The sequence below is a fragment of the Leptopilina boulardi genome, unplaced genomic scaffold, assembly GCF_019393585.1.
Source record: "Leptopilina boulardi isolate dan_hultmark-lab unplaced genomic scaffold, ZJU_Lbou_2.1 LbouV2_122, whole genome shotgun sequence".
In the NCBI taxonomy this organism is placed as follows: Eukaryota; Metazoa; Arthropoda; class Insecta; order Hymenoptera; family Figitidae; genus Leptopilina; species Leptopilina boulardi.
In genome coordinates, this window is record NW_026137666.1 from 3,084,097 (window position 1) to 3,103,434 (window position 19,338).

The window sequence follows — 19,338 nt, forward strand, 5'->3', positions numbered from 1 at the left end:
AAAACTAAAAAAATACAGTAATGCCAACCTAAGGACCAAATATTGCAGACTAAGGGCGCACTCACGCCTCTGGCTGCCTGCACAGGCAGCCAGTGAGAGCAAATCAGAGAGTCCGTAGATTTAAATTTGAATTTCCTGTCTCTCTTACTCTTGTACGTTTTCTGCGTGGTGGGACGCTGCCTGTACAGGCAGCCGGAGGTGTGCGAGCGCCTTAAATTGTGACATATTTCATTCGAAGTTTAAATTAAAAGAAAACTTTGAACAAGTTTATTACTATAAACCAGGACATTTTAAATAAAAACCGGGACTCTTGGTCACCCTATTAATGTGCAATATTTTACAAATTATTTAAATAAAGTATTCAAACTGTTTCAAAAGTTTACTTTTTTGGGAACAAATCTCCAATTTATTTACTGTATTTTTTTAAATTTCTTTTATCTTAACAATTACTTCAAACAACAAAATATATTTCATAAAACTCAATATTAAACACAAACTTTTATCTTTCAAAACTATTTACTTTTCAAGCAAAACTTAAAACTAAGTGCTGTTAAATAAAAACTCAAAACTATTCACTCTTTTAATAAAAACTCAAAACTAAATACTCTTTAATCAAAACTATTTACTCTTTTAATCAAAACTAAAAACTCTTTAATCAAAACTCAAAACTATTCACTCTTTAATCAAAACTCAAAACTAAATACTCTTTAATCAAAAATGAAAACGGAATACTCTTTGATTTTAAAATTGTTTGTTTCAAAGAGTCTCAGACTCCGAGACTCCAACTCTAACTCCAAACACCCAACTCCAAAAGTGTTGTTTCACCCGTCTCACTCGGAGATTTCACTTGGAAGTCTTCAATCTTCGTGTGTTAACTGATTTTATCCAGTTGTTTTTTGGTGGGGAAAAAGTATAACTTATTTGGCAACTTTATTGCTGTCAAAGGGTTTATTGAAACCTTGCAATATTGGGGTAGTGTTTCAATTCAGTTTGAATGGTCACACCTCGAATTTAGCAATCTTTGTTGCTTCATCTTTTATAATTGTGCTAAATTAAGTCACTTAATTTCTCAATTTCATCATGCAAATTAAATAGGTCTTCCTTTAAAATTTATGTCATTAATTGAATATTACCATTTATTTGTGTAACTGTTTGGACAGCTCCAAGAAATTGTAAAGGCATTTCTTTTACATATAATGTTTTTAATTTGATATTTGTTTCTGTTTTATTGTGTTCTATATCGCAGAATATGTTCTCGTTTTAATGTATTGTATAAAGGAATTATTAATATAACGTTGCGAAATTCATCCGTAACAATTGGTATTAGTACACATGCAATATTTCTGTTTGAAATGAGATTAAAAAAATTTTATTGCTTAACCTTTTCTGTGCGTAGGTAAATAAAACAAAATGGTCGGGGGTTTTCGAGGTCGCTGATTACGAATTCGATGTTAGTTTTTAAAATTTCAAAATGGCGGATCCAATATGGCGGACGACTGTTTATAAAATTTATTAGATTCGCTTTAAATTCGTTCCTCGAGGATTACCCATTGTTTATGCAAAATTAATTGATTAATTATAAAATTAATAATCGTCTCAACCTCTTAGAAAGTTCGTTCAAAATTTATTGGAAAGGATATTTTATGACGATTCGATATCCGTTTCCAAATATCGTGGCCCGCAATTAGAAACAAAGTTATGACGTTTTTTGTGATGCTTTAAGTTAAGCCTGCTTTATTTTCATCACTTATGTTTCTATTATTAATTAAATATATGTTTCAAAAAATATTGGTTTCATTTGAATGTTTAAAATTTGAATATAAAGGTTTTTGGAAACGGATATCGAATAGTTGTAAAATACGCTACGTCTACACGACCGTCTAGCCGGATAAAATAATTTTGTCTGTCTACGTATATTTTAAGGAAACCTAGGAGGAAGGGGGAGTCGGATATACCCTAAAGTATTGTGCGGACAAAGTCGGGTGGCTATAGACGGAGGTTTTTTAATGTCTGTCTAAACGGACGTTTGGACACTTTGTGTAAAATATTCCTTCCAATAAATTTTGAATGAACTTTCTAGGAGGTTAAAAAAATTATATATTTGACAATTCATTTTGCATAAACAATGGGTAAATTTTGTATTTGCAAACGAGTTTTGAACATTTTCTGAATTTCAATTATTGCATTAAAATTCATCTGAACTAGAATCTGAGGTTTAACCAATTTTCTTCAGATGATCACCAATTTCTTGGTCAATAAGCTTCGTTTTCCGTATATAATTACGCACCATTATATATATCAACCTAAAAAGAACAATTAAACATTTTTTTATAATTTGCAGTCGCATTAGCAGGATTTTATCTAGCCGTAATAGCTCTATCCTTGCCCCATGAGCCCATATTTCAGTTTTTTCTAAATTTTAAGGAACGACGTGAATTAATTTGAAAATAAATACGATATTCGTGTTCAGTAGGAAATTCTACTCCGGAAAACATTTACGGAAATAAATATTCGGAAGCACTAATATAGAAAACATTATGATAAACACTACGTTGACATTTTAGCAAAACAGACTTTTTACAAAAAAACTCCTGACTTCGCAAATGGTGGCAGATTAACTTTCAACTTTACTGTCATCTGTTGGTGTTAAGACGCAAATATATCATGAATGACGCGATTTTTGAGCAAACCGTCTAAGCATAACAGCAACTAACTATCGTTACCCCTTAACTATCCTTGCCCCCTACTCTCCTACGAATTGCTATTAAATTCCATTCATTGTATTCTAAAATATGATTTTTTTAATTAAACGCTGTAGAAAACTTAAATTGTTTATAACCCAAATAATTTAAATTAAAAAAAATCAGTTGAACCGTGTAATAAACTCATAATAACGTCTTTATTTCATATATTATTAAATGAATACAATGAAATCGAAAATTGGCTGTTACACTTCAGTAATTTTTACTCGTTTATTTATAATATCTTTAAAAATTAGCAGTTACGATTTAGGTCAAAGTATCATTTTCATCGTAACTGTTTGTTGAAATATAAAATATGTTCAAAAGGTTGCTACAAAGAAAGTTCATAATATCGTCCTTCCAGCACACTTTTGAAGGATCAATTAATGGTAGATTTATTTATAGATTTATTCTCAGATCCAGGATTCAAAGATGACCTCTTCGGCAATTCTTTCTTTTTGTAGTGGCTTTTTTGGACTCTACACTGATAAAAAAATGCTGTTGAATCAATGACATATGTACTTGATTCTATGAATAGTGTCATACCGGGCTGCCTAACGTATATGTCATTGTTTTGAAAGCACCGATTTTAATGATTCGATAGTGTCACTGTCATTGAAACATAAGCATATTTCTTAAATTGACAGAAAACTATGTTAATGTAAAGGTATTTTTACTGAGTCAACAGAATATGCTTTTGAATCAAAGAAATAAGTTTTTAAATTCAAAAGTATATGCTTTCGAATCTATAGAATATGCTTTTGAGTCAATGAAAAAAGTTTTTAAATTTAAAAGCATATGCTTTAAAATCCATAGTATATGCTTTTGGGTCAATGGAAAAAGTTTTCTCATGTTCCCACTTCTATATATTTATTTTTTTTTATTTCGCACTCTCACATACACACCACACCTATATATATTTAAATCGAATGAATTTACCTTTCCATACACACACACTCACACACATATATATATTTTTTTTGAAGCCTGAAAAACTTGGTATTCCTTAGTGGTCACCCATCAAAGTACTAACCGCGATCAACGTTGCTTAACTTTCGTGATTGACTAGAACCACCGAAGTCCAACGTGAAACAGTAGCTTCATAGCGTTGAACGATTACTTTACAGTCAAATTTCGTCCTTAAGATTTTTTCACATTAAGTAGATAAAAGAATATTATTATTAATATTAATATAATTTAATTGATAATTAAATATTTTTAAGTTTTATGTTTCGAAAAAATACGAAAAATTATAAAATTATAAAATAAATTTTTTTATAATTCTAAACATATCATATGGGTTTTTAAAATTTGTAACTTAATCAAAAAATAAAATTTTTATGAATTTATAAATTTTTATTTATAAACTTTATATTATGAGGCATTCTTTGTCAACTGAAGCCCCCCATCTCTCCAAAATTGGTTTAGATATAAAAAATCGGCCAAGTTCTTAAAAATTCTATAAAAATAAATACTTTTTAATGCCGAGTGGCGTTTTTCAAAATTCAAAATGGCGGATCCAATATGGCGTCTAATTTTTTAAAAATTTATTGGATTCACTTGAAAATGGTTACTCGGGGATTTTTGGGGTCGCTTATTACGAATCCAGTGATACTTTTTAAAAATTCAAAATGGCGGATCCAATATGGCGGACTTTTTTTAAAAAAAATCATTAGATTCACTTGAAAATGGTTACACGGGGGTTTTTGGGGTCGATGATTACGAATCTAATATTAGATTTTCAAAATTCAAAATAACGGATGATTTTAAAAAAAATTTATTTCATTCATTTTAAAATTGAACTAAAAGGTCTCTGTGTTTTACAGGGTTGACACTGTCACCATATTAAGTATATGAAGCCCACATTACTTTTGTTTTTTCTTTTTTTTCACTTCGAAAGTAATTTTTCTTTTTTATTTTTTTTTTTAAATTTTTTTTAAATTAAATTTTTAAATTATTAAAAACGAAAAAAAAATAAAAAAAGAAAAATTACTTTCGAAGTGAAAAAAAACAAAAGTAATGTGGGCTTTATATACTTAATATGTTGACAGTGTCAACCCTGTAAAACACAGAGACCTCTTCAATTTTAAAATGAATGCGAAATAAATTTTTTTTCAAATCATCCGTTATTTTGAATTTTGAAAATCTAATATTAGATTCGTAATCATCGAACCCAAAAACCCCCGAGTAACCATTTTCAAGTGAATCCAATGATTTTTTTAAAAAAAGTCCGCCATATTGGATCCGCCATTTTGAATTTTTGAAAACTAACACCGGATTCGTAATCATCGACCCCAAAAACCCCCGAGTAACCATTTTCAAGTGAATCCAATGATTTTTTTAAAAAAAGTCCGCCATATTGGATCCGCCATTTTGAATTTTTAAAAAGTATCACTGGATTCGCAATCAGTGACCCCAAAAACCCCCGAGTAACCATTTTCAAGTGAATCCAATGATTTTTTAAAAAAAAGTCCGCCATATTGGATCCGCCATTTTGAATTTTTAAAAAGTATCACTGGATTCGCAATCAGTGACCCCAAAAACCCCCGAGTAACCATTTTCAAGTGAATTCAATGAATTTTTAAAAAAATAGGCGCCATATTGGATCCGCCATTTTGAATTTTGAAAAACGCCACTTGGCATTAAAAAGTATTTATTTTTATAGAATTTTTAAGAACTTGGTCGATTTTTTATATCTAAACCAATTTTGGAGAGATGGGGGGCTTCAGTTGACAAAGAATGCCTCTAGGTATACATATATAAATAAAATTTTAGAAAAAGGGAAAAAAATCTTTTTATAGTTACATTTAAAAATCTATTATACAGATTACCCGCAATGACGCCATTTATTACAACAAAAGTACACGATTAATAAATTAAAAGTTTAGTTAATTGAAATAATAAGTCATGTCATTATTTTGATGACAATAGTTAAGAATGTTTTAATAAGTTGGGTATCAATGTCTCAAATGCATAGTGTCACGATTTTTATAGCATCTGCTGTTGGGATCTGACATGGGGGCGGGGCCTAAAGCAATATGGCGTAAATTGGGTAACACTTTTAGTGAATTTACATGGGAATAACATGAGATGCATGTTTAAAAATCGTTTTTAAAATCGTTTAAAAAATATTGCTTAATTTAATAAATGTATAAGTGAATTTTTTTAATACAAAATTACTATTTACATTCCTATTTACAAACATGAATAAAAATATAAAAGAAATCTTATTTTTATACAAATTATTTTCTCAAATCCAGCGATACATGTGCAAGAAAAATATTGTATTTTCCTTTATATTTCATGTAATTATATGAAAATTTATAAATGTATGTATTTCATTTTTCATTGTGAAAGTTTGTTAACAAGAAGTGAAAAAAAAATTTATTTATCCGTTTTTACAGTGATAAATTAACTTTCAAAATGTTCACATGCACGGGTAATATGAAAGATTATATAACCTCCAAATTTCAAAATCTTAAACTTACATGGCAAAATGTAATCACTTCTTTTGAAATGCAGAGAACATACTCTCATAGAAGGCTTTATACTGTTTATTTTTAAAGCATTTTTCCAGGCCTTTAACCCATTAACGCCCAAAAACTGAAAATTCTTTGTACACATTCAGGTTACGTTATTTTAAATAAATCGGTCAACATTTTCTACGAGAGGTACATTTCCTATAGGTCTTGAGTGTGGTCTTTCCGATTCCGGTATCAAAAATTAATTTCGTCTAAGCCGAAATTAAATATGGCGGTTTAAATGTCAAAAAACACAAAAAAAGTTTCATTTTTTTCAGTTTGACATTTTTTTTCAATCGGAAAAAATGTAAGAATAAAATTAAATTGTCAACCATAGGTGCATAAAAGTTGTGTACTTTCGAGAAACGTAAAGTAGAATAAAAAATTGCAAGATGGCGGACCAAATATGGCGTCAAATTCATTGTAAAATGTGAAAATTTTGTGCAATATTGGTCAAATTGACAAAATGTAACTGGATTTGCCTGAATTTTGTTACTCGGGGGTTTTTGGGGTCGCTGATTAAGAATCTGAAGTCGGTTTTCAAAAATGCAAAATGGCCGATCCAATATGGCGGATGAAATTTTAAAAATGCATTCAATTGGTCTGAATTTTCATACTCAGAGGTTTTCGGGGTTGCAGATTACGAATTTGAACTTCTTTTTTAAAAATTAAAAATGGCGGATCCAATATGGCGAATAAAAATTTTAAAAATGCATTTATTTGGTCTGAATTTTTATACTCGGGGTTTTTCGGGGTTGCTGATTACGAATTTGATCTTCATTTTTAAAAATTCAAAATGGCGGATCCAATATGGCAGATAAAAATTTTAAAAATGTATTTATTTGGTCTAAATTTTTATACGTTTCTCGAAAGTACACAACTTTTATGCACCTATGGTTGACAATTTAATTTTATTCTTACATTTTTTCCGATTGAAAAAAAATGTCAAACTGAAAAAAATGAAACTTTTTTTGTGTTTTTTGACATTTAAACCGCCATATTTAATTTCGGCTTAGACGAAATTAATTTTTGATACCGGAATCGGAAAGAGCACACTCAAGACCTATAGGAAATGTACCTCTCGTAGAAAATGTTGACCGATTTATTTAAAATAACGTAACCTGAATGTGTACAAAGAATTTTCAGTTTTTGGGCGTTAATGGGTTAATTGATCGACTTTTTCAAAATTATCGAACGTATTTTTCACATCCACTACTCATTGTTTTGGTTTCGGAAATTTATGGAAAATTACGCTTAAATTTTTCGCTACAGTACTGCCACAGCCTCTCACAGAACACTTAATTCTGCAGGAAGATTTCTCACGCGGTAAAAATGTAGCTTCATTCATAATGATAAAATAATTAACAATGACAGCGGAACTACAATTGAAAGTGACACAAATAGTTATCCAAAACTAGTTACATTTTTCAACACCAGATGGCATGTGTACGAATGTCAGATCCCAATAGGCAGCCCGCAATAACACCATTCATTCCAAGAGCTCGCTTCTTTGAAGTAAACAATTTTTCGTATGATTCAAACTTATACACATTTTCTTCAAATTTACCTTTTAGATGCTTCAAATGAAAATTGTCAAAGAATTAATAAATTATTCTGTTGATATAAATAGATTAACTATATCATCAATTTACACAATGGCATTAATTTTACATTACCATACTTTTGATTTAAATAGTTTCGTTTTTTCATTTTATGTAATATACTTTTCAATCAATAAAATTGTTATTGAATCAATAACGGGAAATTCAATAGCATTGAACTATTTGATTCAACAGTATTTTTTTCTCAGTGTACTATCCCATTCGCATAGGAACCATGGTTATTTCGCAAATCAGGATTGTTGACCCTATAATTAGGTATTTAACTCAGGAATTTCGGCGGAACTGTTTTCCTGATGAAATAGTGTTTACATACACTATTATTACTTATATACATATTTTTTCATATTTTCAAAACGTATAGAATCAGTGAAAAATTATTTTTTCGATTATTTAAAACTAATACTAGTACCTATCTAAATGAATAGATGTAAATTAGAGGTGGGTTCTGAGGGGGTTGTTTTTTTATTATTATCCATATCTGTGAAACTTTGATCATTGTATTCAATTTTGAAACAACTGAAGAATATTTACAAATAATAATAAAGCAGATAGGATCTTAAAAATATTTAATTTATCACTTAGATTAAGTATCAGTTTTTTTTGGATAGTAATATACCTTAGAGTTGGTTTTAAGGGATGAAACATGTTAAAAAAATTGTTTTTTCATAATAATATTAGAATAATCAAATTTAATAAACATTCTACTTTTAATGTAAAGACTAAAAAGTCGACTATTTAAGGGTTAAGCATTTTTAAATGGCGTTACTAAAACACGGTTGTTACAACAGAATAGAAAGTGGCAATCAATTTGGAAATTTAGTTGGCTCTACCAAAAAATATATTTGAAACATTCATGTTTACGTACTATAAATAGTTTGGTTCCCAGTACTAAATCGCTGGCATGCTGAATTGCGCACACGCTGTTCTCGTAAATATGGCGTTGCTTGACATTCACGGGATGTCATCATTACCCATGCGTCGTTCGAGTCGTGAAGTTTCGTTTAAGTGTTAACGTTTTTATGTTTTTTAGATATATTTGTTTAAAAAAGTTTGTGTAGTGATGCATATCGAGCAATATGATGGAGAAATTGACAGGTATACGGAAAATATGTTCCTTTAACATGTGAAATTTGTTTTGAATCGTTGAATCAAATAGAACATCTTGTTAGAAAATATTACAAATTACTAATTTTCGTGATTAAAGTCATATTTTTATTGTTTGACTTACTCAGTGAAAAAATTTTATACAAGAAAATGGTTAATATTCTTTGTAAAGAAACGAGCACTTGAATCACGAGATTTTATCGGTTCTATATGCATCACTAAGTGCTTACAACAAAAAAGCTATATTTTCATATATGAAAACATGGCTGTCCAGAGAATAAAACTTGTTAAAAGAACGAAAGTTTTTTCCAGCCTTTATACTTTGTTAAAATGATTTAATCTCAAATTGTTGCTAGTATTCGTAGAGAAGTGGTCAGCGTTCTCGACTTGCGTTGCGTAGTCTGATAGGGTTTGAGCCCCAGCAGTGTTAGGTTTTTTCCGTGATAGAAATTAATTTAAGTAGGCGTAGGTAGATTATATAAATCGAAAAGGGTAAGCTAAAAAATAATTTGGTTGAGAAAACGAAAAAAAATTTCATTTAACATTTTTTGATTGCTTAAAAACAATAATTTAGTTGTTCGAAACGAAAAATTTGGTAGACGAAACAAAGGGATTCAACAAAAAAATTAAGTTTTTCCAACCAAACGGTCTAGTCGCTACTATTGTAAATAAAAAATTTTGTAGAGAAAACCAAACTTTGGTAGATGATACTAAACATTTTTCTCAGTGTACCCTTCCATAATAAACCACATATATCTCCTCCTTAAAGTTCCATTTTTAGAATATTCTGCTATATTAACTTTCAGATTCTAAGCAATGCAATGTACAGACAAAGTCTGATTGTACACTGTGCTCTTGAACTAGTCGGAGGTTCCGACAAATTATCAACCAAATCTGACCATGGGATCATGGTTCTTCTTATTGGCATTAGATTTGATTTTCAGTTTAAATTAAAATCGTACCTTTTTAAACATAAATTGTATAGTGTAAACCACATAGTAGTCGGCCACTTTATAATTTTAAATAGAAACAAAACCATATGAGATAGAAACAATTTGTTTGTTCTCATAGCAATATTTGGTTGACAATTTCTTGGAATCTTCGACTCATTCAAGAACACCGCGTGTAATTATATAGTTTTAGTTTGCTTAAATATTCTACTTTTTTATAGCTATTCGAGATTATAAAGAGGCTTTAGAAATCGATTCAAATCTTCAGAGAGCAAGAGATGGACTTCAACGTGCACAACAACGGCAAAAGTTGTCAGAAACTCGAGACTATTATAAAATCCTTAATGTCCCGCGAACAGCGTCAAAAAGAGAAATTATCAAAGCTTACAGAAAAGCAGCTCAAAAATGGCATCCGGATAATTTTCAGGATGGCGATGAAAAGAAGCAAGCAGAGAAAAGATTTATAGATATTGCTGCAGCTAAGGAGGTTTTAACAGATGATGAGAAGCGAGAGAAGTTTGATAGGGGCGAAGATCCTTTAGACCCAGAGTCAGGAAAACACCAAGGTTTTAACCCTTACCGTGAATTTCATCAGTTTCATGGTTCACCATTTCAGTTCAAATTTCATTTCAATTAGATTCATTAAATAATTTTAATTTTTTACTGATGACTATAAAATAATAGTGTTAGTAAATGGTAGAAGCATTTCGATTCCTCTTTTCCTTCCTCCCTTCCTAAACTTAATAAAGATGAACAAAAAGTTTAATCGGAATTCTTTCACAATCTATTAACACAGTTATATCCATTTAACACACAAATTTGTTACGAATGACAATAGGGCACGATTTATTTTTTAACATACATTACCATTGCCATCGCGAGAAGATTTTGTCATTTATAGCAAATTTGCGTGCTAACAATTATCTAATTGTAAGAAATAGACATTTAAAATCTAATACGATTGTAAAAATTTATTTTGATTTTAGTAGTTATGTTTTTAATTTTAAATAAACGAATGAATCGAAAAAATATATATGTATTGTATAGAAATGAAGAATATATCAACACAAATTATTCATAGGTATCCATAATGCTTTGTAGCATTATTTCAAGTAATTAGAATTTTATATATTTATCAAGTTATTAAAAAATGTTCCCTTGTTTAATTAGCAATGTTAAAAAGACTACCAAAAATTTGTAATCTTACTAAATAGGAGAGAGTGAACTACAATGTATAATTTCAATTTTCTGGAAAATAACTTTACAAAACTATACTAAACTCTAAATAAAAATAAGATTTATGTACCTACACTCACTAAGTCCAAAAATCTCATTTTTAAAAAAGTATTTTCCGCGAGCGAGCGTGTGTGTGTATTTATATGTAGGTATATATGAGGCATTCTTTGTCAACTGAAGCCCCCTTCTGCCAAAAAATAATTTAAATATGGAAAATCAAGTATATGCTTATTACTTCAATAAAAACAAATACTTTTCGATGTCGTGTGGCGTTTTTGAAAATTCAAAATGGCGGATCCAATTGGGACTAAATTTCATGAAATTAATTAAATTCACTTGAAAATTGCCACTCAGGGGTTTTTGGGGTCGCTGATTACGAATCCGATGATGGTTTTAAAAAATTTAAAATGGCTGATCTAATATGGCGACTAAATTCCATAAAATTAATTAAATTGGGGTCGCTGATTACGAATCTGATGATAGTTTTCAAAAATTCAAAATGGCGAATCCAATATGGCGTCAAAATTGATAGCAAATGGTTTCTCAAGCAAAAATGTCTATTACTTCTAGATTAACACCAGATTCGTAATCAGCGACCCCGAAAACCCCCGAGTGGCAATTTTCAATTGAATTTAATTAATTTTATGGAATTTAGTCGCCATATTGAATCCGCCATTTTTAATTTTTGAAAACTATTATCGGATTCGTAATCAGCGACCCCAAAAACCCCCGAGTGGCAATTTTCAAGTGAATTTAATTAATTTTATGGAATTTAGTCGCCATATTAGATCCGCCATTTAGAATTTTCAAAAACGCCACGCGACATCGAAAAGTATTTGTTATTATTGAAGTAATAAGCATATGCCCGATTTTCCATATTTAAACTATTTTTGGGCAGAAGGGGGCTTCAGTTGACAAAAAATGCCTCATATATATATCACGGTGGTCTTGAAACATTTAAATGCTTTTGACACATGTCCTTTTCAAATTTTGGAAAAAACGTTTCTGTACCACCTACTGGATTAATTTTAACTAACATCAAAATCGCGTATTAGGCCGCTTTTTTTAAACTGTACTTTTTTTAAATAAAAAAAAGGTGAAAAATGTTGGAAAACTATAAAAATTATATTGCTCTGAGCGTTAAATTTGCTCAAAACAGAATTATAGTATACGTAAGCGATTAGAAATTTTCAGTGGAGTCTATATTTTTCTTTAATTAACCAAAGCAATTGTAATAAAACCTATTAATATGTGAAAAAGCAAAAACGCCATCAATGACTCAAAATTAAATAAATGTGACGCGACGCGAAGAAAGGGACCTAAGCGTCCAAACGGCAATTTCACAGGAGAGAGAAAAGAGTAGGCAAGAACGTGGCGAAGAGTTTCCGATATCTCTTACTCTCTCTTGCTTCCCACTACTATTTCAAGTTGGCGTCTGTGTGTTCGGGCGTCTTCGGAAAGTAAAGAGAGATGCACCTCGTACACGTGCTTTCGTAGTGAGAGAGAACGGTGTAGTCAGCGCATCTCTCTCTAAATCACGAATACCGACCCGAACTTCAAGTGACGCATGTGTGTGTGAGGAGAAAGAGAGTCAATTCTCTACACGAATCGCTCATGTTTAAATCGTTATTGCAAAAAAACTATTTGATAAATTTTAATTTTGACTTCACATAATTAAAAAGCAATCCTTAATTTATCTGAATCAATCATAATCCGAAAATCAAAAATTGGACTCTTAGGTCCCTTTCTTCGCGTCGCGTCACAAATTTATTCGAAAATTCAATTCCTTGAACAGTAGAACCTCGACAAGTCGAAAACCTCTATTAGTCGAAGTAATTTTTATTTCCCTTCATCAGCTTTTCCATGTATTTGAACCTTGAACACAGGAAAAAAAGTCTTACTCCAAACATAGTCTAATTTTTTATTTTGATTAGAAAGTAGCCGATAACTAATATTAATCACAAATAATGGTCTAAAAATAAGCCGTTGAGATCTTAATGAAGAACGAGATATTAATATGAAAAATATTTAGTTCTATTAGATTCAAAACAAGCCTTTGTAGTCTTGGACTCAATACAAAATTTTATTTGCTAGAAATGAGACGTTAAATATCTTCAATCAAGCCCATGAGGTCTAGATACTTTTGAGTTGTAACTAGACGTACAACGAAAGTGCCCGAGTGTAAAGTGTCATGGACGCCTCTCCAAAAATGTGCCGCGTCTGTAGTTAATCGGAACTAAATGAATTAATTCAAAAGACTCACATCTTCATTCCTGTATAAAAAATTTAAAAACTATGTTTATAAAACATTTTCATATCATAAATTGTTTGTGTCCTATAAATTCAGCTTTAATTGTTATAAGTGTGAAAATAATGTTATATATACAACATAATTTTATTACAATTTTCTCACAAATATAAAAATGTATAAATTATATACAAAAAATAAATTGGTCTCTTTATGTTTTATGTATATATATATATATATATATATATATATATATATATGAAGTATGATTTATATCAATAAGATGTTGTTTGATGTTTTAAAACTTGTATAAAATTTCAATAATATGGCGTTGACAGGTTTCATAAAAGTTTAGGTTATGTTAGCTAATTTTTATACCGCGCAGTGGCTTGATTTAAGCCCAGGTTCGGGCTTGTGGCTACTTTCTATTTCGAAAGGCAGCTTATTGTTAGCCCCTACAGTGGGGCTAGCCCCTACAGCTTAAAGTAAGACTTATTCTATGAGTGAGTTAGAAACTATATCAGTCTAGTTTGTGACCCATATTGAAACTAGCTTCTTTTCGGGTTTGAAACAAAACTTATTTTTTCCTGTGAAATTACATTATACGTCGAATTATGTTTTCAGAAAGCTCTATAACTCGAGGTTTTCAGCGTTTTCCTTCAGTTTCGACTTATCGAGGTTCGACTGTATAACAGTTCTTATACATTATCATTAAATGAACTGTTTGACGTTGTATATTAAACATGTGAGCTGTTGTATTCACAAACAGCGTTAAATAGTGACATAAAATACCTCCCAGTTTCGCATTTAACTGTGCACTTTATCTATGTTTTATTGAAATCAAAGTGAAGAGATTCTATGGATTATTCTGAATAGTACCCAAAACCTTTTTGTGTCTCGGTACAGAATTCCATGGCGTGTTAGTAGAGAATATGAATCTTTTGTCAATTAACGTAAAATATAGCACGGTGGTCTTGATGGAAAAAGAAATGCAATGAAAATGGATCTTAATTCGGGTCGTTGGGGGTTTTTCTAGATCGTTTGTAGGTTCAGAATATGCAAAATTTGAAATCCTAGCTGCTCCCTTTTTCGAGAAATCGACATTTTTGTGTTTTAAATGTAAATTTGGTTTTATCAAGTAAATCAAAACTTCAAGGATTTATTATTAGAGAACAAATAGTAGGATTATTGTATAGCAAACAATTATATTTTTACTATTTTTTAGTTAGTTTTGACCTTCATTTTTACTATTATTATTTTCTAAATGTTACTTTCTTTAATGTTTATTACAATTTTTAAGACTAGTTCAACGATTTATTACGTACAATAATATTTCACTTTGAGTAACACGCCTTTGTAGTATGCATTTAATACTTAAAATGCATAAGCGCTACGCGTAAATTGTATAAAACCAAAACCTACTACTATTGCAGGAATCTCATGCTTTTTCAGTATTAGAGTCCTGCAACTGTCGATCTAATACCGAAAAAGCATGAGACTTCTGCAATAGTAGTAGGTTTCAGTTTCACACGATTTGAGTGTGGATTTTATGCATTTCAAGTATTAAATACATACTACGAGGGCATGTTTCTCAAACCTTTTAAGCATGGACATCAATCATACTAATAACCTATGAATTCTTACTAATATTACTAGAATTTATCTACTATAACAGCATGGAAAAGATTCATGCGTTAAACGTATGCCTTACCATGCTATAAAAGCTAAATTTTTCTCTCCGTGTACTATTACAATTAAATTGTTGTATAACTTTAGTTTTTTGAGAAATTTTTTTAATTTGTATAGATAAATAAAGCACTGAGGAAGGTTAAGAATTGGGCCGAAACGTTTGCTATAATTTTAGCATTAATTATTTGGATCCTAAAGCCCATTCAACAAAATCCTATCATATAATTTTAATTTTTTTACCACATGGAGCTCAATCTTTTTTCCTGTTCTCATCATGAGAACATTTATCTCGAAAGCTCGTATTGAGCAAAAGTCTACTTGATTGACCAAGTATAGATTCTAGGAAAAAATGTTATTTCAATAAAGTAGTGACTTTGCTTAGAAGTATGGTAGGGAGACGCATTAATGACAAACCTACTACTTATGAAGTATCAAGAAGAAGACAAAAAATTGAACGAAGACTGAAATAGAGGAGTCAGGCTATATGAAGTGGCCTCCTGTTTTTCCAACTTTTATAAAAATTAGAAGTAAATGTATTTTGTTGTAGTATTAATAGTATTAAATGGTATCCTAAAAGGGTTTAAAAAAATTTTTTAAGTTAAAAAAGTTATAAACAATTTGAGTTTTATGGGCGATATTTTTAAAAAATTCACAGTTTTTTAAGTTTACATTGAAAAAATATTTTATGACCGGGATTTTATTATTAAATATATGGACTTTTATAGATGTAATGTTAATGTAAAAAATTTTATTTTTTAATGAAAAATTGGGTACTTTTTTATAAACAAATAGAGATATTTTAGTGTTCCAAATCGAAAAATAAATTTTTTCTTTTATATTATCAATCTTCAAACCCTCCAGAAGAAGTACGAAAAAAAATTTTCAGTAATCTACAGTTTTGAGGAAATGGCAAGAGTTTTTGTTGCGTGCCGCGCGTCACTGTAAACCTTGGCGCGTCGCACTGATAGGTGAGCGCGCACACATTTCGCGCTTTTACGATTTTTATAAGGTTGGGATAATTTAAAATTCGCATTGTACAATGAAAATTTTTACTTTTAATTAAAAAAATATATTATTTATTATTAAAGAAATTTTTTTTAATAATTTGTTATTAAATAATTTAAAAAATCAATTTGTTAATAATATTATTTAATTACTAATTAAGTAAATATTAATTATTAAATTATTAAGTTAAAATTTGTTACTAAAATATCTCTATTTGTTTATAAAAAAGTACCCAATTTTTCATTAAAAAATAAAATTTTTTCCATTAACATTACTTCTATAAAACTCCATATATTTAATAATAAAATCCCGGTCATAAAATATTTTTTCAATGTAAACTTAAAAAACAGTGAAGTTTTTAAAAATATCGCCCACAAAACTCAAATTGTTTATAACTTTTTTAATTTAAAAAATGGTTGTAAACCGTTTCAGGATATCATTTAATACTATTAATACTACAAGAAAATACTTTTACTATTAATTTTTATGAAAGTTGGAAAAACAGAGGGTCACTTCATAAAGCCTGACTCAGAGCTAATAATAAATCCTTGAAGTTTTGATTTACTTGATAAAACCAAATTTACATTTAAAACACAAAAATGTCGATTTCTCGAAAAAGGGAGCAGCTAGGATTTCAATTTTTGCATATTCTGAACCTACAAACGATCTAGAAAAACCCCCAACAACCCAATTTTGGATCCATTTTCATCGCATTTCTTTTTCCATCAAGACCACCGTGCTATATTTTACTTTAATTGACCAAAGATTCATATTCTCCTCTAACACGCCATGGAAATCTGTACCGAGACACAAAAAGGTTTTGGGTACTATTCAGAATAATCCATAGAATCTCTTCACTCTGATTTCAATAAAACATAGATAAAGTGTAAAGTTAAATGCGAAGCTGGGAGGTATTTTATGTCACTATTTAACGCTGTTTGTGAATAATACAGCTCACAAACAAATCCTTAAAGATGATCTATGAAAAAAATGTTTAATATATTTTTTTTGTTTCTACCTTTTTTTGTTTTCTTGTGTGTTGGTGGTTCCTCGGGACTCAGCTTGAATTTCACATATCTTCCTTTAGTATGGAGTTGATGAATTTCTTTTCACCCACTCGCGACTGATTTTCACGGTTTATTACTCAAACTTTGATTAATAGTTACTGCTGACTACTGACTGCTGCTTGATGATTACTGATTTTCGTGTGTTTGCATCAGCCTTCTCTTGTGTTCAGCTGGTCCCATTTTTCTAAATTTCCAAGAATTTTCGGTAGTTCTGAGTAGGCTGATACCGAATTGCATGCGCTTGGTTGAATTGCGTCACAAGGGATGGCAGGTATAGGTTGAATTGCGTGCCATGGGTAACCCTAATATAGTCGAATTGTGTGCGGTGGTCGTTGTCCTATATATATCATTTTGGGTTACACATTTCCCTTCGTACTCTACAATCCAACGCAAAATGGATGGATGGATTCTCTGTTTACGTTTTGCAAGGTTCTTTTGCGTTAGCCTTATCCAGCAGGGTTTCTACAAATCATGGAAATTCATGTTGGATCATGAAATTATAGAAATCTCATAGAATTTTTTCAATTCCATGATCTAAGACTCGAATTTACACGTATTTTAATCCATCATAATTTACATTTATAGTGAGTTTTAAAGTATCGTGGAAATTTTATCATTTATCACCTGGAAATCATGGAATTTCGCGAAGAGAAATTTGTAGAAACCCTGTCCAGGCTTAGAACTGGCAGCAGTAATGCAATAATCCTTTGTCATTTGTTAAATAAATAAATGAATAAAAGCAGTAATAGCGCCTTGCGCCTATAGCTATACGAAGGCGATTTGGGAGGGAACGGCACGCAATTCAAACACAGAGAGGGACGGATCGAAACGCAATTCTAACAAAAATGGATCATACCTGAAAAATCGCACGCAATTCGAAATCACCGTCTGAGTATATATGTTAATTTATTCATTAGAACACATGTACGTTTAAGCGATGTATTTTAGACTTGTTTCCAAATTGTAATCAAAATTCACAATTGTAAAAATATTATTATTTAATTTTATCTATAAATATCAAGTATTTATTTCTTTAAAAATACCTGTTCTTTTATAAATAAATCATTCAAAAATATTATTGTTTATAAATAATTGTTTATTCACAAATATTTGTTTATTAATAAACAATTATTTATTTGATAAAAAATTATTTGTTTATAAGGTTTTTATTTTTTGATTATTTTTACAGTTTGAATATAAAAATAAGGTTGGGTAAGTATTAGAATGTATAGAAAAATTGTTCATGAATCAATAAATGCCCTATTTATATTGGATTATTGAAAATTGAGTGAAAAAAATAATTTAAAGTAAAGTATATTTTTGTGAAACTTGTAAAGATTTTGCCTGTATATAAACAAAAAGAAAAGTAAATATAGAGAAATATTATTGTCCAGTAAATAGTAGATAAAGTTTGTTTCTAGCACTATTGTTATCAAATGAAAGCGCATAAAAAGTACCGTCTTGATTCATGCGCATTACGCTAATATTTATCTTATATATTTTTGCAGCAGCTCGACATTCTAACATAGATCCGTAACATCCTGCAAGTCCCATTTTAGATTTGTATGATCGTGGCGTATTCACATTTAATACATGTTTGGCTTCTTCACTGAATTCTTCCCCATTAAAAACAACGTAATTAACAATGTCTCGACGAAACTTAGCATAATTGTTATCTTTATAATATTTATCGATACATCTAAACAAACAATCACCATTACTTCCGGCGTCAGTTGCAAAAAAATCACGATTTTTAATTGTTATTTTTCCTGTCATATTTAAAGGTTATATATAATTATAAATAAAAATAACTTCCTAAAAAATTTAATTCCACAATGAACAATTGTCACTTTATATTTCCAGCACATAAACACAGTTTCATGAACCACAGTTCGAAACTAACTAAACTAAGATTCTTAAAATTGTACAATGTGCAAAAACATATTTCTCACAAAATCGTCTTTCAAAGAAATTGAACTTCTTAAAAATTCATTTAAAACTAATTTTTAAAATAGTATTATAGCTACCCGGACAGCACCGAAACTTCCCTGAACCTTGACTGAACCTCGCTTGACGAGGTTCGGGAACTTGAGTCGCGAGGTCCAAACGAGGTTGAGTTGATGTTTAAATATCCGCGCATAATAAAGGTCAGTCA

The 19,338-nt window shown here is 30.0% G+C and overlaps 1 protein-coding gene across 1 annotated transcript in view; it reads left to right on the forward strand.

The window, feature by feature from the left end:
• LOC127287011 (dnaJ homolog subfamily C member 3) overlaps window positions 1-18,198 on the forward strand; it is a 104,908-nt gene extending 86,710 nt beyond the window's left edge. Inside the window, exon 6 of the mRNA XM_051313709.1 lies at window positions 10,160-18,198. Coding sequence (XP_051169666.1) covers window positions 10,160-10,575 — 416 coding nt within the window. The 3' untranslated portion in view covers window positions 10,576-18,198. The remainder of the gene's footprint in view (window positions 1-10,159) is intronic.
• The last annotated feature ends 1,140 nt before the right edge of the window (window positions 18,199-19,338 follow it).